Source organism: Nicotiana tabacum, chromosome 5 (assembly GCF_000715075.1).
Source record: "Nicotiana tabacum cultivar K326 chromosome 5, ASM71507v2, whole genome shotgun sequence".
Classification (NCBI taxonomy): Eukaryota; Viridiplantae; Streptophyta; class Magnoliopsida; order Solanales; family Solanaceae; genus Nicotiana; species Nicotiana tabacum.
The window spans coordinates 79,266,177-79,290,761 of NC_134084.1; the positions used below are offsets into that span (position 1 = coordinate 79,266,177).

Consider the following 24,585-nt stretch of genomic DNA (forward strand, 5'->3'; position numbering starts at 1 on the left):
CTCCAGTATATTAGACTGAAGTTCCAATATAATATACTGGAACTCCAGTATATTATGCTGGAGTATTTTTTTTGATTTTGAACAGTGTATTCGTCTAGATTTATCTTTACATGAAAAGTAGCTAAATTTCGATTACCTTTGAAACTATGGCTATTTTTGAACGACCACTTGTAAATCTGGCTATTTTTTAATTTATCCCCCCTCATATGGGAGAGAGTTCATACTTGCCAAGAGTGTTTGGGAATTCTTGGGTATAGACAACCTATGGTCAGTTTTTCTGGATTTGAGGGATCGAGTGTTCAAGCTAGCATTGGTACTTCTGTCGTGGCAAAGAGGAACAACCTTACAAATATCGAGAGTAAAGCCATGTGATAAACTCTAAGGAGAAAGTTCTACCTGGATCATGTAGCATGATGGTGCAAGTTAAGTTTAGATATGGGTCGTAGATGGATCCTGAAGAGATTGAAGTGGTTCAGCAGTGAATCAGACCGCCACAACAAGTAGAAATGCACAATCTTATGTATTTAGCCAGATATGACTGTCATCATTTGAAGGAGTTCACCATCGCAACATCTTTGAATTGATCGACTTAGAGAAGTGTTCAATTTTGAGGAACAATTGAGTGTGAGTTGAGCTTTCAGAAGTTTAGGACCATATTAACAATAATCTCAGTATCTGTATTGCCTAAAAGTTCAGAAATGAGGAAAAATTGACCTCACTTCTAGGAGATTGAAGGAGCATGAGGAGAGTTTTTTCCGATTCACGAGTAAGAAGATGACAGCACTAGTTTGGCATCTGGCCAAGTAAGGCATCAAACAGATCGCATGAGGTTATAGATAATCCTTAATAAAAAGGACTAAGAGATAGCAACGAAGATCCGAGTTGATATACAGTTTTCTAACAATGTGGTTGCCCCATTTCTAGCTAGAGAATGATACACGAGATATTTGCAGTAGTTGTGTTAGTTGGATATGAGACGAAGGAGATTGCAGATTATGCTATGAAGCTTTTCTCTGGTTCAGTGACACTCTACAGTAGAACATAAAACTTTGCTATTTCTAGACCAAGGCTTTATCCTGTACCTAGTAATGACAAGGAGATTTCACCAAATTCCGTAAGATTGTAAAAATTAAAGACCTATACCTGCCTACGCATTGACATGCTTCAGAATGCCAGATGGTTTATGTAAAGAGATCGCGTCTTTGTTCAATAGATTTTGGTAAGGGCGAGATGAATGGATAAGAAAGTTGTATCTACAGAAATGGGAAAGGCTTTAACACTGCAGTACTTCTAGCTTCGTGCTATATTAAGTCCACAAATCAAAAAGTTTAACGAAGCCCATATCCTCGTCTGACTCCTCCACCTTCTCCTCCTTGGATTCAGCTGAAGCACCACCTGCAGGAGCAGCAGTGGCAATAGTACCTCCACCAGCGGGTACAGATATTGCGAGTTTTTCACGTGCAGCAGCAATTAACTCAGTGATAGCCTTACTCTTGACTTGTGATAGCAGTAGCTCTATCCTATCATCATCGTCACCTTCAGCTCCAACACAGGGTAAGATGTCCTTCAAGTCATTGGCGCAAGGAGACGTATTGCCTCCCAAAACGGCGAGCACATAGGCAGCTGTTACCTTCACTATTGTGTCAAAGGAGTGAGAGGAAGCTGCTTTGAATCTGCTATTGACATCACAAAGCTTGCTTGCAAGTTGGTAGCATGAGTAAACTTCATACATTGCGTATTTCACCTCCTCCTCCGACAGAACTGAAGACGATTGCCAGTTAGCACGCATTTCACCATTATTAATGATAGGTCTCTTAATATGATCAAGCCCAGCTTCAACCATCAGATCTTCTAGTGTTCCAGTAAGAAGCTTTGGCTTCATAAGAATCTTAGCACCCAAATAACAAATATCCACGATTCTGTTACATTCCAATTTTATCTTGCTGCGACTTTCGGATACATAAAGAGTAGATTTATGGCTTATGTTTTTAGGACCTACAAAAGTGATACTTTTGTCACTCAGGAACTGCATAAGAGAATCGGGGATTGCAGTGAGATCATCCAAGGCCATCATGTGCCTAAATTGAATAATTAGGCACTGCTTCTTTACACAAAGCAGCAGCAAATCTCCTCCATTTACAATATCAATTCCAGCAGCTGGATTTGGATACTTCAATTCACCCCTTAGTTTGGAGATGCAAAGGTTTAGAATGGCTACGCGTCAACAACTCTTGTTGTTATGGTGGCACCACCCATACTGACATAGCAAGGGCTCATTTCATAGAGCCAAGGTAGGGGCAACAGCTCTGACATTTTCACCGGTTTGCTGTTCATTACTGATTACTGTTAAACGGAATATATATGAAACATAAAGTACGAAAAAAATAAAAAGACACTTTATCCATGGGAAAACTGCACCAGAACCAGCAATGTACATACATGAAACTTAAAGTAAAAGAAGCTAAAATACTCAAACAATTGAGGAGCTTCGAATTTTTCATATTCTGAATCCTTGTTATTCATCAAATGATACTATATAACAAAGATAATAAATTTTCCTGCGACTTCTCAATCTCGCAAGTTTGTTAGGTGCACTACATCTATCATGTCGAAGTGAAAATACACTAATAAGTCAATTCATTTGCAGTCCCAAATCCATTTTTTTTTCCTATTCAAAGATCAGCCCTCGCCCTCCCCCTAATACTACACTTAAACAAAGAATTCGGGATATTGGAGTGAACAAGACAGAATAATGAAAGTAGATCACCTCAATCAAGATTAATATAGTATTTATAAAACAGTAAAGAAAGCATATCAAGATTGCATTAGATGCATTTCTGAGAAAACCTTATCAAGAGGCAAACCAGAACATACTTCTTCAAAGGATTCATACAGGAACCTCCAACTTTGTTAAATGGAGGCGTAGTTGACAGAATTGAACATCCAAGTTCAATCTGTCTTGACAGAAAGAAAAGAAAGTCATACTCCCTCCGTTCCAATTTATGTGAATTGTTTGACTGGGCACGAAGTTTAAGAAAAAATGAAGACTTGGAATTTGTGATCCTAAACAAGTCAAAAAGGAGCCCAGAGTATTTGTGTGGTTATAGAAGCTTCTCATTAAGGGTACAATTGTAAGTTTAAACTAAAAAGTTAACAAATTTAGAAAAGGGTCACTCTTTTTGGAACGGACCAAAAAGGAAATAAGTTCACACTTCACATAAATTAGAACAGAGGGAGTATGTTTTATGCTTTGTTACATATTGCTTCTAGCATTTAATTTTGTAATAGCATGTAATCTAATCACTAGTTATCGACCATAAGAGACAAGTGACAGACAACTTATCAACTTAGCACTTTGCTTTTCAGTTTGTTATGAGATTTATCAAAGACTAGAAGATGCAAGAGAAACAAAGCACACCTATTTATTTGTGTCAACCACAGTATACAGTTGATGGGCCCAATGTGAAACAATATACTAAAAAACTTAAACACATAACTATTAAAATATTCCCAAAACTTTTAAAACTTAACTATTAAAATATTCTAATTCTTGACATTCCAACACTAATAGCAACATTCTAACTTTCTGTAAGCAAATAGAGAAGAAAAGGCAGATGTCTTTAGGATTATACGTCTACTCTACTTTCCCAATTATGTATAATGGCAAGAATATGGAAAATTTGACTTAAGCAGAAGACACTGGCAGTATGATTTTCTTTAGGCATCAGATGCAGCCCACAGCAGAGAGATTACACTAGACCTAAAGCTCATAAATACAAACAAAAAGTATCTCTAGTAAAATAATACAATGCGTGCAGTAGAATGTAATACGCACGTACAACAGGCAAACAAAGAGTTGATCCATATAATACTCATATTTGCAACTTGCAATAACTCCATTTCCAGGGCTAAAACACAATGGCATCAAGAATATGGAATTTCTTTCTTTCTATATGAAGAAAACAAATGAACAACACAGAAATGCTGAAGAAACGAAGGAAAAACAAGTACCTGTATTTAGGGGAGAAGACGAGGGTTTGACGCCGGTGAGAGGATTTCAAGCGCCGAGGGTTTTGCTTTACTAATTCCGATACTTTTTCACCCGCTAAACTTGTTTACACTGGGCGCTAATTATTTTGGAAGTTTAACTCATTTTTTATTGAGAGAGTTGCACGTGTAATCAACGCGGTGAGATAAGCAATCACAATACTAATGCAATCAAAAAACTAATTAAGAAAATAACTAAAGGAAGCTATAAGAGGTTCTGGCAACCAACTCTGAAGAGGTCATTTTCCTGAATTCTTATTCCATTTATTAAATTAAATTAGATCTCAATTATAAAAAATAAAATTATCCAAAATGACTTAAGACAAAAATAGTTTGACAACAAGAAGCAGCAAAGCAGGAGGTCAGGCCTTCATTCCCGAATACGGAATACCTCATGCTGTAATGTGGCGGCTGACCAAACTACTACTAGTGCGGATCTACATAGGGAGGTGGGGGTGGCACGCCACTCGGTTAAAATTTTATATACATACAGATATTTTTTTCCAGAAAATCGGTAATATTGAGCTAGTGGCACCTTGTTTCTTACTCCTATACAGCTCTATTTGTTTCTTCATTTATTTAAATTATATATTTGCTTCCTTTTTCTTATCCAATGTATCAAAAATTGTATTTGAATGTGATTTTACTCTTTTTTTATTCTCATCCCTCTTATAATGTTATTTCCCCCTTAATTTTAACCCTTATCCCTTTGCTTGTGTTGTTGATGGAAGGGGTGCATTTCCCTCATTGAAGTTAACTTTTTCTTGTATGTTTTGATAGAATTATAAATAAGTTGCAATTTGCTTGTTGCTATGATTTAAGTATGTTATGTTTGAATTGAAAAGGTAAAATTCACTTTTTAAGAACTTCCGTTTGAATGTATTTTTTTATTTTATTCAATAGAATTTGAATCAGCAGAAACTAGATGAAAACTGAACTAAATTAATTTCAATTTAATGATCAAATGGTTTATTTATGAACTAAAAACCTTGTAAACCGAATAACCTAAGACGTACGGATTGAATTACAATTCAATTTCCATCTCTAACTAAAGAACATGAAAGTCAATGGCACCTGATACCTTGCATCCGCACCTTTGAAATCCTAGATCTGCATCTACTGTTGCTACGACTATTATTATTATTAGACTTAACAGCAATCTTTTCGAAAAATTAAATCCGAAGAGCCCACATTCTTTTCAATAAGCATTTTGCTATTACTGAAAATAAAATATTGAATAAGCCTCAAACACAGAAGCACTTTCACGCCCAAATCCATCAAAGCATCCTTTAGGCCTTTTATTAATTTTTTTATTTGAATAAATAAGTTCAAATAAAAAAAATATCACTTAATCATAACGGTAAGAAGACCTTACCTAGTAGAAAATCTTACTCTCAATCCTTACGAATGTCATGTTGCAAAAGCAACGCCGCCGGTAAAATGTATTTTCCTTTTAAACAAATTAAAGTGATTTCTAATAGCCAAGTTTAAAGGATGAAAGTTCATTTTATCCAAATCTGTGTTTGCCGCAGAGGTACAAAACCAAAGATGAATAAAGTTTAACCAAATAATCCTTAAAGTGGAACACAACAAATCTTGTGGCATAAACCATCTGCCGCAACGCCAGCGCCTTAATCTGCCACTTTATTTTCTAATTATTTATCAGTTATGCATTAAAACTAATCCCAATAATTTAACATGATATAGTCTCTGATACCAATTGTTAGAATCAAATTACTTTAAAGACGAACACCATCATCTTTTACCTAAGACCTATCATGTCAAACCATCAACGAGTGATACTTGTCATCTTTGCAGTTAGTGGTCTTCCAAATCAAAACGTAGGAATTGCACAGATGGCGGCTCTCACTTTTCCAACGATGAGATATTAGAAAAGAACCCTACGTCTGATTTGGGGATCATAACCTTATTTATAGATGCACACTGTTTATTTAATTCTAATTTAGCTCATCATTAAATTAGAAATTACATCCGGATATCTACACATGAGACTCCACACTTTAGGAGATGTCTTATAGACCCATTAACTTTAAATCTTAGAAGATCACTTTTGATTTGGATCAACCTTTTAACAATACCAACCAACATACAATTATCTTAATATAAAATATATGTGCAAGTCCATAAACTCTTACAATATCCCACTTGGACGACACATATATATGTACATATAGCTTTATAATTGTATGTCACCATATGAGCTCAAAAATATTTACTATCAAAAAATAAAATACCTCCGATCAATCATGTCCATCAATCATGCCAATATTGGACCAATGCGGCTTTTATTACTTTTTTGGTAACTAAACAAGTTTATTTACCAAGTAATATTTACATAGTATTTCTCTCGCTAGCCTGATCTGAACATCAGTCCCAGATTCAGCTTGACTTCTCATTCTTGTTCCTCCTAACTACTATATCTGTTTTTACATATCCATATGAACAGTATGGTAGTATTTTAACTCTAATAGCTTTCCCTTCAATCTTTATTTCATGTTCCCTCGACAATGAATTTCTTGTACTAGTTGTCGAGTAATTGTTTTAGTACTCCTCTGTCTTGCTTGAAATATTTGTGTATTCCGCTCTTGTCATATATATTATATACTTCAAGCTAGTGCCATTTTGTAGACTTCTGCTTTAAAACTCCTTCCTTTATAATGTCTTTCAGCCCATTCCAATTCGTATAACCCATTCCAATGGCTTTTATTACTTTTATTGTAACTAAACCTTCCTTGATCACGAATACCAACATAACCAAATGACATAGATCAAGTACGGATGCATAGCATAAAAATTACATGCAATGTGATACAATCATGCCTATTTTTAACTGGTCCAACTAAAAAACAAGTCAAAGTGAAAAATAAACTGAATTCTTTATTTCTGCAGGAATAACCTCAACTATCCTTAAACTGAAACCATAACCTGAAACCAAATTGTGTCTATAAAGAAAATTCAAGAGGTTGCAAACTCAAACTGAAACTGAATATCCCTAAATAATATGATACCCGTATAAGCAATATGCTCATGAAGATCTTGGGTGGTAGTCCCTTAGTAAGTGGATTTACAATCATGGAGTTTGTACCTATATGCTCTATAGACACCAGCCACTATGAACTCTTTATTTAACAACTAGGAACTTTATGTCAATATACTTTGACTTTTACCGAACTCCTATAGTTATTAGAATACAAGACTGTTAACTTATTGTCACAGAATAACTTTCGTGTTCTTTTAACTTTATTCATAGATTCGCATCCAGTGACAAAATTTTGCAACTGTATTCCGTAATCAAATGCCACATAATATGCTATAAACTCAACTACCATGGTGAAAAGAGCTATGAGTGTTCGTTTAACACTCTTCCTTATATATCTCATCAACTAAGTATGTAGCATATTATATTGGCATCTGGCAAAGTCGGTATCTAAATACCTTATATCGTTAACTTTTTTGACTTTCTTTATGTCAGAATAAAAAAGTATATGTATGTTCTTTGTAAGTACCTTATGAACCTTTTGGCCTCTTTTCAAAGATAAATTTCTAAGTTATTTAAATATCTGCCTAACATCCCAAAATTATATGCAAATATTCAATTGTCACGATCCAAAATCCAACTAGTCGTGATGAAACCTAACCCAATCCATTAGGTAAACCAAATAACAGTAGCATAATTTAATGATAATGATAAGAATAAAAAAGTGAAATAATTGAATTTATGCAACTCCCAAAGGACTGGTAGTACAAGTCATGAGCCACCAGGACTTATATTTACAAAACTAAAATGAAATAATTACGACATCTGTCTGGAATGTGCATGAACAGAATTCGAATCTAAAGCTACCAAGGACAAGTGATAGTCATAACTGGAACTTGAGTACATCTTCAATGCCAGCTCCCTCCATACACAACAGCATCAACTCCAAGATATGCACACAAGGTGTAGAAGTATAGTATAAGTACAACCAACCCCATGTAATCAATAAGTATCCTAACTAACCTCGGCGAGGTAATAACAACAAGAATTATAAATGATATAGAACAAATATATGATCAAATCAAGAAAACACAAGTAAAACCACCTTGGTGCTCATAATTCTTTGTTTTAAAGTATTTTACTCAGTCAATAGTTCAGCATATAAGGAAGGTATGTGAATAAATCAGGTAAACAGTCAAGGATCACTATCCGCGTGTACACCATTAAGAGAGAAGCATGAGAGGGTGAATCTAGGGGGATGAATCAGTATCCACATTCAAGCATGACCAATTCAACGCGCTATCAGCCCGGCGTGAGCACATGCTCAATATCATAATTCGCACGCGTGATCACAGGCTCAATATCAATCGCACGGACAACTCACGTGTCGTGATATTAGTATCTAGATCCGCATGGATAACTCACGTGCTAATAATCAAAATCTACCCGGTGTAGTCACAGGTTCAATATCACAATCCACATGTCGTTGTCATAGGCATAATAACATAATCCGTCCGATGTGGTCACGGGCATAACAACACAATCCACCCGGCGTAGTCCAAATCATATCACACAAAAGCAATTATACAAGATTACATATATGTAATAAAGAAATAAATATTAGATTTCATGCTCCTAGACTGGTATAATGACATGCTAAAGTGTAGGCGTGTGCAAAGTGATCATAGCTCAAATCGGCAAATTCATAACAGAAATAGCAATTTTCAAGTTTATTCGGGGAATTAACCTCTATGCAACCTCAACATGGCTCAAATAGTTCACAACAATATTAAGAATATGAGAAATAGTATAGCTTAAGGCTTAACAGTCAATTATAGGCTTATCATGCCTAAGCACACCCTAGCAAGGATAAATATCCCGGTGCTCGCACATGGGCTCAATCCCCACACATGTGCAAACTGATAGTATGTAGCTATCATAAATAACTCTGACAACTAGTGATTCAACCAAGTTTAGACAAGATACTTACCTTAAGCAAGCCAAAACAAATACCGAGCAAGCCAAACAATACTCTAGAAATGCCATCCCGCACAAATTGACATCCGAACGGCTCGAAACTAGCCAAAAGCAACTCAAAATCATCAAATGATGCCAAAGGAAACATACAAATGATAAAGATCGAATCGTTAATCAATAACTCAAAGTCAACCAAAAATTTAAACCCGATCCGCACCTCGAAATCCGACAAAACTCATAAATTCCGATAACCCATTCAATTACGAGTCTAACCATATAAGTTTCATCTAAATCCAACCTTAATTTCATGTTCAAAACCCCATAACTCATTCTCTTAAGTTCAAGTCAAGGTTTCCCAATTTTTTCTCTTCAAATCCTTGATTTAGTTGTAATAATCCATGAAAAAATAAAATATATAATCAAACAAAGATAAAATTACTTACCCTCAAGATTCGAGTGTTTATCCCTTCTAAAGCCGCCTTACTTGTGCTCCAAGAACTCAAAGTGAAGAAAATGAACTCAAAATCCCGAAATTTGATGTTTTAATGCACTACCATGGTCCTTCTTCACGCTCGTGGTCTCCAACCTCGCGATCGCAAGAATGGCTTCCGTGATCATGATTCACAACGCCCAAACAGCAATTTGCTCTTTCCGAATGCGACCCGAAGTCTGCGATCGCGATGCACACCCCAAAAATCGAAGAGTACGACCGGCGCTCAACCGAGTAAACCCAACTGAGCAAGCCTGTTAGATTTCATTCTACCCAAACTAATTCATGAATAAAGAGGAGATGAACTCCATTAATCATACTCTTGTAAATATTTCATTAACAACTTCTATTTTATTTCCATTAGCAGTTTCAACCATAGTGTCCAAAACATTACAATTTTTATAGTTATGATGATGAAAAATATATTTGCCAAATACTAATATTTCTAATTTAATTTCCAATATCAAATATCACCCACAACCTGTCTACGGAGCCTCTAAATACCACTGAATAGTAATATAGAAATGCTGGCAACAAGGTTCCGGCTATACCTCAAAATACAAAGTACATGATAAACAATGGTACAGGACCCCGAAATGAAGTGGGGCTCACCAAGTCAGCTGAAAAGAAGATGCGTCATTAGCTGCGACCAACACTGCCTACTATGGAACCACCTAAATCCATTTAAAGACATAGCTCCCCCGGCAAAAGGGACGTTAGTGTCGTCAAATAGCACTGGTATGTATAACAAAACACCATCTCATTAGAAAAAACAACCATACAAGAACAAAGAAATCATAAGGGTTCAACAAAAGCTTTAAACAATCACCACATCATCAAATAAAAGGAATCACATAACTTTCACATAATTTCCAATAGCTTTAGGTTGATACATTTCATACCGTTGCACCATCATTTACAATACCACCGCTTTCTTGCACGGAGTCCGATCACGGCCCGATCGGCTAAATCATCTCATTTGAGACGTATACCTCAATCACAATTTTATTTTCACTTTCCGGTTTCAATATCAGCATAATACCACCATGTGTGAGGCAGAGCGTCCGATCACGGCCCGATCGGCTAAGCCGTCTTACCAAGACGTTTTCATTTTTTCATCAATAATCTCCTGTCAAGTTTATATCACACATATCAATTCATCGGCATTTGGGGCCACAATTATCTCATCATACTTGGCACTAGGCCACATTTCATAATTCGAGCGCTTTTCCCCCACATTTCACATCAATATTAATTTCAACAACAAGCCATTCAATCCAAGATGTCAAGTACACATGAGAGGAAATCATGATTCATGGGCATATACAATATTTCAGAAATCATACACCTCAAGTTCATTAGCAATGGAACATTAAACACAAAGAATTCTTCCAAAAATGAGGGGACACATCAAACCACAATAGGAATACACATCAAAGTCATAAACAAGCAACTACACCAATTATTCTTGAATTACTCTTTTCCAATCACGACAATGTACAATTTCAACATCGGAGCATGTAACAACTCGGATCACATTGGATGTACTTATAAGGCAAAACTTTATCTCGAACCGCCACTTATGGGTATAAATTGTGTACAAAGCCTTTAGGACACTTTATTATTGAAATCATTTATGGAAGGCAGAATCAAGGCTCATTTCATAATCTGTTTCATATTTTCTCATGTCATAGGCATCACCAGGAACAATTATAACTCAAGTTCTCGGCACGGTGGCCACACTCTATTTCCCAATTCATTTTATTTATTTCAAACATCTTTATACATAGACGATTTCACATAATTTGGCATAACAATCTCAATTTAAACTTGACTTAAAATCTAGGCATTTTAGCACATTCTTCACATATCCTCAATTTACCAAGAATAGCATATTGAACACATTGAGATACACCTTTCACATATATTCTTGCAATACCAATTCCTTTGAAATAACAAGTACTACATCAATCAAATTTCGAACTTACTATATTTGCATGGACACCATGGGAGCTCAATTTCTAAGAAGATGGTTTTTTAGCCATACATACCTTGTTTAAGCTTTCCTTAAGTTACTACAATGCACCAACATCTCTAGCAGTAATAATCTATAAGGAGAAAGCGAAAATCATTAATAATTTAGAAAGATTTCCCATGGTGTAACTCTCTTAGGAATTTCATCAAACACCTAATCATGTGAAATAGACTACAAGGTTCTACAATGGAAATTCCTTCTTCCCTCATCCAATTTCATTAAGAACTACCCAAAATAGTTCATTAATCCCACATACCATAGCTTAGTGTCACATGCATGGCCTATTTCTAACCCCACACTATATTTTTGGATTCATAATCTCATATATGAAATATTAGAAGTAGGACTTACCCGGAAGATAGTGAGCTAGAGATTAGCATGCTTGATTCTTGAGGGTTTGTGCAAGATTGATGATTAGGAGGCTAGGTTCCCTATTTATCTCTCTAAAATGCTCTCACCTCTCTCTAGATTTAGTGTAAAATAGTCCCAAATGAAGCTCCAAAGCTTATTTATCAAAGTGGGTTCGTATTTGAAAATTTCCAAAAATGACCCCCGAAGTCAATTATGTGGTGCAATTATGCTATAGCATAATCGAAATGTGGGCAACATTATTGCAGCATAATCATTATGCGATAGCATAATCGACAGCATAATCAACATGCGACATCATAATGTTTTGCCCGACTCTGCTTCATTATGTGATGCATATGCGGTCCACATAGTCGTTTTGCGATCGCAAAATTGGTCGCAAATCCAACCTTTGGCAATTTGATCATAACTTTGTGTAGGAATGTTCAAATGATGAACGGTTTAAAGTATTAGAAACTAGACTCGAAGACCTTTCATTTTATAGGTTTTTCATCATATAAAACCTTATATATATTTAGATATGCTCGTTCAAAGTCTGAACTTGAGCTAACTCATTTGGAATTTTAGCATATTATGAAATTTTCTAATTTGACTTAGACTTAGGCCTCTCTTTGGACCCCGCATTACTTATTATAAGACTTATACACTTATTTACTATATCCAATTCGTTTACATCATATTTATAGCACATAAAATATTATAATTAGCCTACCTGGCACCCCGAAATCCTAAATTACTTAGCAAAATTTTCCGGGGCCTTATATTCTCCGCCGCTTAGGATTAGGATCATTCGTCCTTGAATGAGAAGTAGAGTCCACCCCAAACACCTTAACATAACCTATCTCTTTCCTAACCTAGCTCAAGTCCCTAAATTTTTCGAAATTTCGGTAGCATCTCCTTTGTAACTAGGCCTATCTACCTGCCAGAGAACCACCAAAACCATCCTCACAACTCATCCACAACTCGACAAAGCACCACAATGTATATATCCATAACACTAATCTCAGTATTACAAGCACTACATTATCATAATGATACTTGAACATGGACTGCACATTTTTAAATCATAACACCTATAAGGTACTTTTCAAATCAAAACCAATTGTTATACAATCAAGCAAAAATATTTTCTTTTCACGACACTTTCGACCTTCAAGGTGGCCTCCTCGACTTACAGGCTTTGCCATAACACATTCACGGAAACAACCCCAACCTCCAAACTTCTCTAACAAGGATGACAACTAGATACCTCGCATAAGCTAACTATCCATTAACTTCACCTTCAATAATTTCCACCTGAATGATATATAAAGTATCTCCAACTACCTTCTTAGACATAGACATGTGAAAACACAAAATATATGGGGAACAACTATGGGGAAACTTCATACTCCTAGTGTGGCCTAATGTGAAATACACTTATGCAACTTTTATTATCAACTCACATAACATCTTCAAGGGAAAACATTGAGAATAACCTGTTCACCCTCCTAAATTCTAAATCTCAACGCAACACCCACACTAAAACTTTGATGACCTTCAATGATTGTACTAAGATGTGCTATCATGAATTGACCATAAAATTATCTATCGAATATATGTGACCACACAGTGATAGCCATTTGACATGTTTGGACCTTCAATACCTAATAGATTTAATGCAATGAGGAATAACATGGTTCAAGATTGGGCTAAATTATCCAAGAATTCATTAATGTGCTGAGCAAAGTATTTCATGAGGTTATATGCTAAGAGACACGAAGATTACTACTAACAATACTGACATGGTTAATCATTGTGATGACATCAATTATTAGACAAATGAGGCATAGGGGTAACTAGGACATTGGCAATAGGAATCATTAAGGAGGAATATTCAAGTACATGACCCAGTCGTCTCCTGGAGTGTAGGGAAAATCAATTTATCAAGAATGAGAATACTCTAGCACCTTGAATTCGATATGGGTTTAAAAAATACATGAAGTTAAATTACACTCCTAATGTTAACTGACACAAGGAATCTATGCCACAAGCCTATGAGGATGAAAAGAAGTTGAACACTTATGAGATTATCATATTTCAAACAGTTTAACCCTTTTTGATAATTGATCCTATATGAGAGAATTAAAGATACGACCACTTGTCTTCCAAATCAATACGCTCATGATACGTGCAAAAATCTGAAGGCATCTAATCTCAACCTTTCACGAGTGAAACCACATAGCTAGGACATCTTAATATTGAGACGAAATCATGTATTGGTTAGAGGGGTTCTAATGGTTAACATGATGCTCCGGGGAGAAAGACAACTAAAACTCCTATCCACCCAGGGAGGTGGAATGCCAAGGATATCAAAACTCCCTGCACATGACAATGACATAGCCAATGATTCTAGAAATCGAGTGTGTAAAGACAACTGAACCCAATGAGACAATATACAATAATCATGGAAGGTTTACAGATGTTCATAATGAGTTCTCCATGGATTTTGACTTGTGAAATACCCAGATACTAATGAAAGGCAGAAAAACATGAGAAACATGCGTTGTGCTATGATAACCCCCAAAGGTGCGCTTGGTCTTGACAGAGAGCCTAGTAAGGGTCCTTATGAGAAAGGAAGTGTTACAATGACACATAGAAGGATATGTTCTCTTATAGTTATTGAACAAGTGTTTGGAAACTAGCACAATGAATTCACTAACTAAGGAACACCATTAACGCATGTTGTGGAGGTATAAAGAGAAAATAAATATTTGTTATGAGCTGGACATGCTTCTGCTATACTAACTCCCAAGCTGCAATACCAGACCACTCATGGGTGATCACCATACTAGGAATAAAGTGAGCTACTTACTGCGAGATGTCCCAAGTGGACATGAAAGTTATTCTAAGATGGAGACACAAGATTTTCCTATGACGGAGATGTGAGGATCTCAATTTTTCAGAGAGACTTTATGCACATGGTGACCATTTCGATTGACATGCACTCATATGATAGGTGCTGATGTATGCTCCCATGTTACTTGACAGTGAGAAGGTTTCGTGATGATATTCAAAAGAGAGTAGAGTGACTGTTCAAACCATAGAAGCCATATACACCATTGAGTAAAACAGTGACTCAAGAAGGATCGCAACACTGGGATGCTTTACATGGAACTTGACACCACATAGGTAAACTTTACGACGGTGCATGCATAGGCACAAATGAGAAGATATTGTCCATTTAAATATAAGGATCCTGTAAGAAAATTTTCAGGTATAGTCCCTTGTTTAGAATTCTAGGAAAGCAAGTGGGAAGTATTAATAGTGTTATAACTCAATTCAAGAACATAATTATAGAACTTAATTCCACAAGTGAATGTAAATAAGAGAATTGGTGATAGAGTGGATTCACGAATAATACGTCTCATTCAAGGAGTAGGTTCATGCAATGTTTTGTGACTCAACATCTTATTAAGACCACGTCTATGAGAACTCTTCAACATGGAAGTACATATACAACAAGTAGAAATTTTGTGTTGTTCATATTGATGTACTAAGGAGTGACTTACCTGGTGACTTTAGGTTGATAGGGCAATAGCTTAATCGATACCCCTCAACTCCACATTCCTAACGTACGTTGCTAACAAACTGTTATACTACATGATTTGGTGGTGCAGAGACATTAATAGGAACAAGGGTACTCCCCTTAGCAACAAGTTCTACCAATCCCTCCATGGCTCGATACATTCTTCTAAGTAACTCTTGGGCAATCTCCCTCAGATTCAAAGGTGGGGTCATTCCCTCCTTACTGCTTCAAAGTCATAAATTAATCATCTTGAGATAAGACATAGCGAGGAAATTAGCTCCTTATCTTGAGTGCTACCGCACGATCTGGAGTATCAAAGAAGGGTGATATTCCTAAATGTCCAAGTAGCCTCCTAATTATAGATGTGGTCGACAATACACAAATAAGAAGGACTCTACTAGACGCGGCTCCGAGACATCCTAGGACACTTTAAAACCTTAGGCTATAATACCAAGTTTGTCACGCCCCAAAAACTGAAGAGCGCAACCGACGCTCAACCGAGTAAACCCGACTGAGCAAGCCTGTTAGGTTTCATTCTACCCAAACTAATTCATGAATAAATAGGAGATGAACTCCATTAATCATACTCTTGTAAATATTTCATTAACAACTTTCATTTTATTTCCATTAGCAATTTCAACCATAGTGTCCAAAACATTACAATTTTTATAGTTATGATGATGAAAAACATATTTGCCAAATACCAATATTTCTAATTTAATTTCCAATATCAGATACCATCCACAACATGTGTACGGAACTTCTAAATACCACTGAAGAGTAATATAGAAATGTCGGTAACAAGGCTCCGGCTATACCTCAAAATACAAAGTACATGATAAACAACGGTACAAGACCCCGAAATGAAGTGGGCTCACCAAGTCAGCTGAAAGAAAGATGTGTCACTAGCTACGACCAGCACTGCCTGCTATGGAACCACCTACATTCATTTAAAGACATAGCGCCCCCGACAAAAGGGACGTTAGTGTCGTCGAATAACACAGTATGTATAACTAAACACTATTTCATTAGAAAGAAAAACCATACAAGTACAAAGAAATCATAAGGGTTCAACAAAAGCTTTAAACAATCACAACATCATCAAATAAAAGGAATCACATAGCTTTCACATAATTTCCATAGCTTTAGGCTGGGACATTTCATACTGTTGCACCATCATTCACAATACCACCGCTTTCTTGTGCGGAGTCCGATCACGGCCCGATCGGCTAAGCCGTCTCATTTGAGATGTATACCTCAATCACAATTTCATTTTTACTTTCCGATTTCAATATCAGTACAATACAACCATGTGTGCGGCATGGCGTCCGATCACGGCCCGATCGGCTAAGACGTCTTACCAAGACGTTTTCATTTTTCCATCAATCATCTCCTTTCAAGTTTATATCACACATATCAATTCATCGGCACTTGGGGCCACAATTATCTCATCATACTTGGCACTAGGCCACATTTCATAATTCGAGCTCTTTTCCCCCACATTTCACATCAATATTAATTTCAACAACAAGCCATTCAATCCAAGATGTCAAGTACACATGAGAGGAAATCATGATTCATGGGCATATACAATATTTCAGAAATCATACACCTCAAGTTCATTAGCAATGGAACATTAAACACAAAGAATTCTTCCAAAAAGGTGGGGACACACCAAACCACAATAGAAATACACATCAAAGTCATAAACAAGAAATTACACCAATTATTCTTGAATTACTCTTTTCCAATCACGACAATATACAATTTTAACATCGGAGCATGTAACAACTCGGATCACATTGGATGTACTTATAAGGCAAAACTTTATCTCGAACCGCCACTTATGGGCATAAATTGTGTACAAAGCCTTTAGGATACTTTATTATTGAAGTCATTTATGCAAGGTAGAATCAAGGCTCATTTTATAACCTGTTTCATATTTTCTCATATCATAGGCATCACCAGGCACAATTATAACTCAAGTTCTCAGCATGGTGGCCACACTCTATTCCCAATTCATTTGATTTATTTCAAACATCTTTATATATAGACGATTTCACATAGTTTGGCATAACAATCTCAATTTAAACTTGACTTAAAATCTAGGCATTTTAGCACATTCTTCACATATCCTCAATTTACAAGGAATAGCATATTGAACACATTGAGATACACCTTTCACATATATTCTTGCAATACCAATTCCTTTGAAATAACAAGTACTACATCAATAAAATTTCGGACTTACTATATTTGCATGGACACCATGAGAGCTCAATTTCTAAGAAGAGGGTTTTTTAGCCATACATATCTTGTTTAAGCTTTCCTTAAGTTACTACAATGCACCAACATCTCTAGCAGTAATAATCTATAAGGAGAAAGTGAAAATCAATTAATAATTTAGAAAGATTTCCCATGGTATAACTCTCTTAGGAATTTCATCAAACACCTAATCATGTGAAATAGACTACAAGGTTCTACAATGGAAATTCCTTATTCCCTCATCCAATTTCATCACGAACTACCCAAAATAGTTCATTAATCCCACATACCTTAGCTTAGTGTCACATGCATGGCCTATTTCTAACCCCACAATATATTTTTGAACTCATAATCTCATATATGAAATATTAGAAGTAGGACTTACCCGGAAGATAGTGAGTTAGAGATTAGCATGCTTGATTCTTGAGGGTTTGTGCAAGATTGATGATTAGGAGGCTAGGTTCCCTCTTTCTCTCTCTAAAATGCTCTCATCTCTCTCTAGATTTAGTGTAAAATAGTCCCAAATGAAGCTCCAAAGCTTATTTATCAAAGTGGGTTCGTATTTGAAAATTTCCAAAAATGACCCCCGAAGTCAATTATATGGTGCAATTATGCTATAGCATAATCAAAATGTGGGCAGCATTATTGCAGCATAATCATTATGCGATAGTATAATCGATAACTTGTGTAGGCAATTTGCTTGGTATCTGAACCATTTCTAGCAATAAACAAAAGAACTAAAAATGTAAAGAATATGATATAGGGCTAGCTGTTAAAATAAACGGACAGTGCATGGTTAAAAGTAGACGGAGACTAAAATTGATAAGTTTTTGAATACTTAAAGGACTAAAAATGGTAAGTGCATATTTAAGGGACTATCATAAACCTGCTCTGAAAGATAAGGGACGATTTATGTCATTTCCTCTATTTCCCAGGTCTCTTTTTCTTTTTTCTCTTTCTCATATTTGTTTTTTTTCTTTTGTCAAATTCATGTGACTATGACAAAAAGTCAAATCATCTGTCCAAAATAGATCTTAACGATATTTTGATAAAATTAAAAGCGTCCTTAACCCATTTGCCCAAAGTTAGACCCAACCCTCGATTATTCCCCTTCTTCAACCATCAGCTTTAAAGCTTTTGAATTTCGTCTTCTTCTTCTTCTACAGTCTTATTTATGTAGTATAATTCCACTTTAAATTAGAGTGTAATTGTTAATCTTGAACCCTTTCTTTTATTTCTCATTTACAATTAACATTTTAGGATCCTTGTGTGATGCATAATATTTAGCATATTTCCCGTCGTAGTGAAAAAGTTACATTGGTAACTCATGGAGCATTGATAATCTCGTTCATCATTTTTATGGGTGTAGATTCTATAAGGTAAGCTTGCATGGAGTGCAATATCCACGACACATAAGAGAGGCAACTCCTGATGATGTTGAAGATGAGCACATTTCGGAAACGGTGAGAATCCTGAGATTGGGCCATATCTCACGGCAAGACCAGGCCATGACTGAATTGAGACAAGTGTTGTCGGGTGCTTCTAACAATGCGAATGGTAGAGGTCTAGTTCCTCCTGGTGCTCCCATAAACCAAACAGTGCAAAGGGTCGATAACAACACCCTGAGGGGTGAGGTCGGCTTTGACGGGGCCGGGATCGGTGGTGGATCTAGTAACAACAACGGTAACGATCCTTTTAAAACCGAGGTCATGCGGTTTATGAGGGAAATAAGCACCTGAATGGACCAAATTCCGGGCGCACTGCCAGTGTTGAAAGGACCGGACTCAAAGAAATACACCTAGTTATCGTTCAAACCGAGCACGTCACCAGAGTTAATTCCGAAGCGGTTCAAAATGCAAGAGGTATAAAAATATGACGGGACTTTAGATCCATAGGAGCATATCACTACCTATACAACGACGGTGAAAGGAAATAACTTAGCTCCAACGAGATTGAGTCGGTCCTGCTGAAAAGGTTTAGGGAAACCCTCAAGAAGGGGCCCCTAACATGATATTCGCTTTTACCCGAATTGTTAAGGGAATCCGAATTTCTACGGGAGTTCGTGACCAGGTTTCAGAAGGAAAGGATGCTACTACCGACCATGACAAATGAATGGGCGGCTAAGGAGTTCACTAAAAGGTTGAACCCGAGAAGCTCCGACGCTTCCCAAAAACTAAAAAAAGCCTGCCGAGTTCCAGACAACTATATGGGCAGATGTCGACAACCGTTACGAATAAAAAATAAGAATAGAAGATGACCAGCTTGGCTTCCCGTCATCAACCAAGGGTCGGATCGAGTAAAGAACAAGAATAAGTCGAAGAATGATTTTGACATAGATTGGCAATCTTCTAACAACCATTTTTTGCCCTACGAAAGGGCCGAAGGATATGGCAGAGGTTTCCAATCGGCGGATAGGCTCTCTCCCGATATGAGAACTGACCGCGGCCGGAATAACAGGTCATTGCAAGACAAAGAGATATCAGGCACCCAAGATTCCACCTACCCCAAGTTATCTGAGTATAATTTCAATGTTAGTGTGGTGGAGATGGTATCGATAATGAGGAACATTAAGAAAGCATAGTTCCCGAGGTTGATAAGATCCGATCCCAATCAGAGGGATCCCAACCTATGGTGTGAGTATCATAGGACAAAAGGCCACCGGACTGGGGATTGCCAACATCTGTGCGAGGAGGTGACAACGTTGCTGAAAAATGGCCATCTCAGAGCGTTCTTAAGAGATCAATATAAAAATAAATACGGCCGCAATCTAGATAACGCAGAGCCCTCGAAGATAGGAGAAAATCCCCCTCGACTAACGATCAACATGATTTTAGGGGGGGAACGAGATCAATGGTGTAACTTTTTCAGCAGCAAAAAAGAGAAAGGTATTGGTGACTCATAGAAAGAGACTCCGCGAAGTCACTGAGGACGATATCACCTTTACAGAGGAAGATGTCGATGGACTTCTACTATCGCACAATGATGCCCTGGTAATTTATCTTAACATTTTAGATTTTAAAATTAATCTTGTTTTGGTGGAACCAGGAAGTTCAGCCCATATCATTCAATGGAGAGTGCTGGAGCAAGCTAAGTTAATCGGAAGCATCATTCCAGCCACAAAGCTCCTCGTCAGGTTCAACTTAGCAAGCGTGACAACCCAAAAGGAGATCATGCTGCCCATGAACGCCAAAGGGGTTATGAAAACTACCTTGTTTAAAGTGGTAAATGGTGACATGGGCTATAATGTAATTCTTGCTAGGCCGTGGCTACACGTGATGAAAGTTGTGCCGTCAATAGACCATCAACCTTTGTTATGTTGGAGATTGTGCAATCATTGAATGGTTTGCATGTTAATAACTTATTGCATTACATGAGTAAGATTAGCTCTAAAACCTGGGATTTGCCATTATTTCTTATTTGTTTCAATCCTTTCCTTAGTAAATTATGGTTATTCATTCTCCTCGATAGTTATTATGATTTTTGTTATATGTAGATGTGTTTTTGGATGGCTCTGTGTGAATTGATATGTTGGATCAGACTGTCGTCGCAATAATATTATGATGAGGATCTCTTGCTCACCGCAACAACAATATAGCCATGGTATCGGGTTACCGCTGCAACGATATTTGTATCTGTTTGATGGGGTTGGCGCCACAACGTATGTGTTAGGAGATGTTGGTGTTTGTTTGTGATATGGGCTTTCTTTGTGGGCTTTGGTTGTGTTTATTACAGATATCGTTCCTTTTTTGTTCATTTGAGCCGCTGAAAAGGGGTTTTAGTTGTGCTATTTATGAAACGCGGTTATCATTACTAATATCGATTTTGTTTTTTTACTATTTTCTGCTTTTGATTCTTGTTATTATTACTGTTATCTTTATTGTTGTTTCTGTTGCTTATTATTTGCACAGGTCTTTATAATAAGTGTCTTGTCATAGCCTCGTCACTACCTCGTCGAGCTTAAGTTCGATTACTAAGTACATGGGTTCGGTTGTACTCATACTACACTTCAACACTTCTTGTGCAGATTCTGGTACGGATCCTAGCATTATTTAGAGGGGACATCATTTGGATATTAGGGAGACTTGAGGTAGTGCTGCTTTCCCATCCGCAGACTCTGAGTCACCTTCACTCTCGTTATTACTATTTTTCCTTGTATTAGACAATACTATATTTTATTTCAGACTACGTTTATAAACACTCTTAGTAGCTCATATATTTGTGACACTAATCTTGGGATAGTTGATCGTCTATGTTGGATTAGAGTTATTATGTATTTCCTGAATCTACTTTTATGTTATATTATCATTATGTTGTTAATTGTTGGTGTCTTTGTCTTATTTACTGTTATGAGTTGGCTTACCTAGCAAGCGATGTTACGCACTATCACAATCTCATTCGTTAGGATTTTGAACCGTGACATCTACATCAATCTAACTCAAATCACTGGTCATTGGAAATTTTTACGTAGCAGATAAGCTTCCTAGTTCCATAGCCCAATTATCCTCTTTAAATAACATAGAGAATGACCCCTAACCCTAGCCATTTTCCCTGTATCGTTTGTGGTGCAGTCCTCCAATGCCCATAATAGTGTTTATATTTTCAAAAATCATAGTAAAAATAGCACGGTATAGTCAGTTTTCGGACTGATCATTCAAAAATAGCCAGCGTTTATGAAGTCAATGTAAAATAGCCATTATTTTACTGCAACAGAGACCGGTCCAGCATAATATACTGGAGTTCGGTGCATCTGTGTATGAACTCCAGCATATTATGCTGGACCGGTATACTTTGCTGACTCCAGTATAATATATTGGAGACTGGAGCACCAGTGCTCCAAACTCCAGTATATTATACTGGACAATTATACTTGCTAGAACTCCAGTATATTATGCTGGAGTTCTAGTGTACTTATGCTGGAACTCCATCATATTATGCTGGAGTTCCAGGATAAGTATGTTGGAACTCTAGCATAATATGTTGGAGTTCAAGCATACTTATGCTGGAACTCCAGTATAATATACTGGCGTATTTTTCGGGTTTTGAACAGTGTTTTCGCTCAGATTTATCTTTACATGAAAAATGGCTAAATTTTGATTACTTTTGAAACTGAGCTATTTTTGAACGACCAGTTGTAAATCTGACTATTTTTGAATTTCTCCCAAAATCATATTTTTCCAACATTAAGGGATCATTTGGTTCGAAAACAAGCTAAACATGAATTAGTAATGTAGGGATTAGTAATATATAAATTAATAATGATGAAATTATTTATTGTTTATGTGTGATTCATCGTACTAAAATTGGATATAAAAGTTATTTTTTATGATATTTATTTATTTATTTATTTATTACTAAAAGGTTATGAGCTTACAATTATATCCTTGGATACTTTACTTTCATATACTTCTAGGAAAAAGACAAGGATACATTTGTCCTTTTGTTGTTTTGTTCATGCATAAGCTATACATAGATTAGTTATTCCATGTTGATAGTGGTATAAACTATAAAGTTATACCAAAATTCGTATATAACTTTATACAAGGAAATAACTATACATGGATAAAAATATATGCCAAACATGAAATAAGTATAACAATGCCCTTATACCATAATTATTCCTTCCTATACACCATATCAAATGACCCCTTAGTGTATCGAGGAAATCGCAGTGTTCAGTTAGACAGAGTTTCACCTCATGACCTTCATATACTCTAAGTAAAAGCACCATCAACATAAGTAATCCATTGCTTCTCTTTGTATTTTTGTTTTTACCAAGCACTTTAAATCTTATAACTTTATATATCCGTTTTTCTTTCTTACTTCTTCGATATTCTCCAACTATTTGTTTGTTTCTTATTTATTATTTGTTGTTTAGTTTAGCTTTTAATTTTATACATAGCAAAACTTTCTAAAGGTTAAAGAAAATAATGATGATAGAAAAGATTCCGTTTTAGTTTACTTAGTCGACATATGGATGTCTTTGAGTTGAGAAGAAAAAGGAACGTAATCTTTATACGAGAAAGCTTAGTTGGTTATTAACTTTTGATTGATTATCTTATTTCGTGATTGTGGTTTTCCCAAGATTATTGGGCGCTAGGTAGGGGTGTATAAAAGAAACCGATAAACCGTACAACCTATTAATTCGAGTCAAATCGAGAAAATAAAATCAGATTATGGTTTGGTTTGATTTGGTTTGGTGTTGGGGAAAAAAACCCGACCATAATTGGTTTGATTTGGTTTTAACTAAAGAAAGTCAAACCGAAACCAAACCAACCCGACATTACATATATAGAAATATTAGATATATTTAATATATAAATATACTTATTGTGATGTAATTTATAAATGTTTCTCAAATTTTTTCATAATTTTATCTTTTAAGCTATTATTTCAAGGTTGAACTTAGAACTTTTGAATGTTCCAATAAGTTTTATAGCCATTAATATTAGTAACTTAAATAATGCTAACAAAATGCCAAACCACAATCACATCAATACTAATGCTAACAAAAGATATTCAATTCAATACTACGAACGGCAATGTATTGAATATCTATTTTTTGTTTTGCAATAATTTAGATAAAAATGCATAATCTATTTTTATTTTTTCTTTAGCGTTTAGTCATATAATTAATACTCCCTTATTAGTCTACCTATTTTAGCATGACTTAGTACTTTTAGATTATGTTTATTTTTATTATAGCTTTTTAATTAGCTATATTTATATTACATAATTTTATTGTCTTTATTGTTGAATATTTTAGAATAATGCCATGACACATCTCATATTTTGTATTATTTTCTTGAAAATTACCTTATATAGTTGTATCTTACTAG

General features: G+C 35.9%; 1 protein-coding gene across 1 annotated transcript; it reads right to left on the reverse strand.

The window, feature by feature from the left end:
• Positions 1-266: 266 nt before the first annotated feature.
• LOC107830599 (uncharacterized) lies at positions 267-4,595 on the reverse strand. Its single transcript, XM_016658218.2, has 2 exons — positions 4,012-4,595; positions 267-2,326 (listed from the first exon to the last, which is right to left on the reverse strand). The coding sequence occupies exon 2, from the start codon at positions 2,072-2,074 to the stop codon at positions 1,307-1,309; it is 768 nt and encodes a 255-aa protein (XP_016513704.1). The 5' UTR covers positions 2,075-2,326; positions 4,012-4,595; the 3' UTR covers positions 267-1,306.
• Between the last annotated feature and the right edge of the window lie 19,990 nt (positions 4,596-24,585).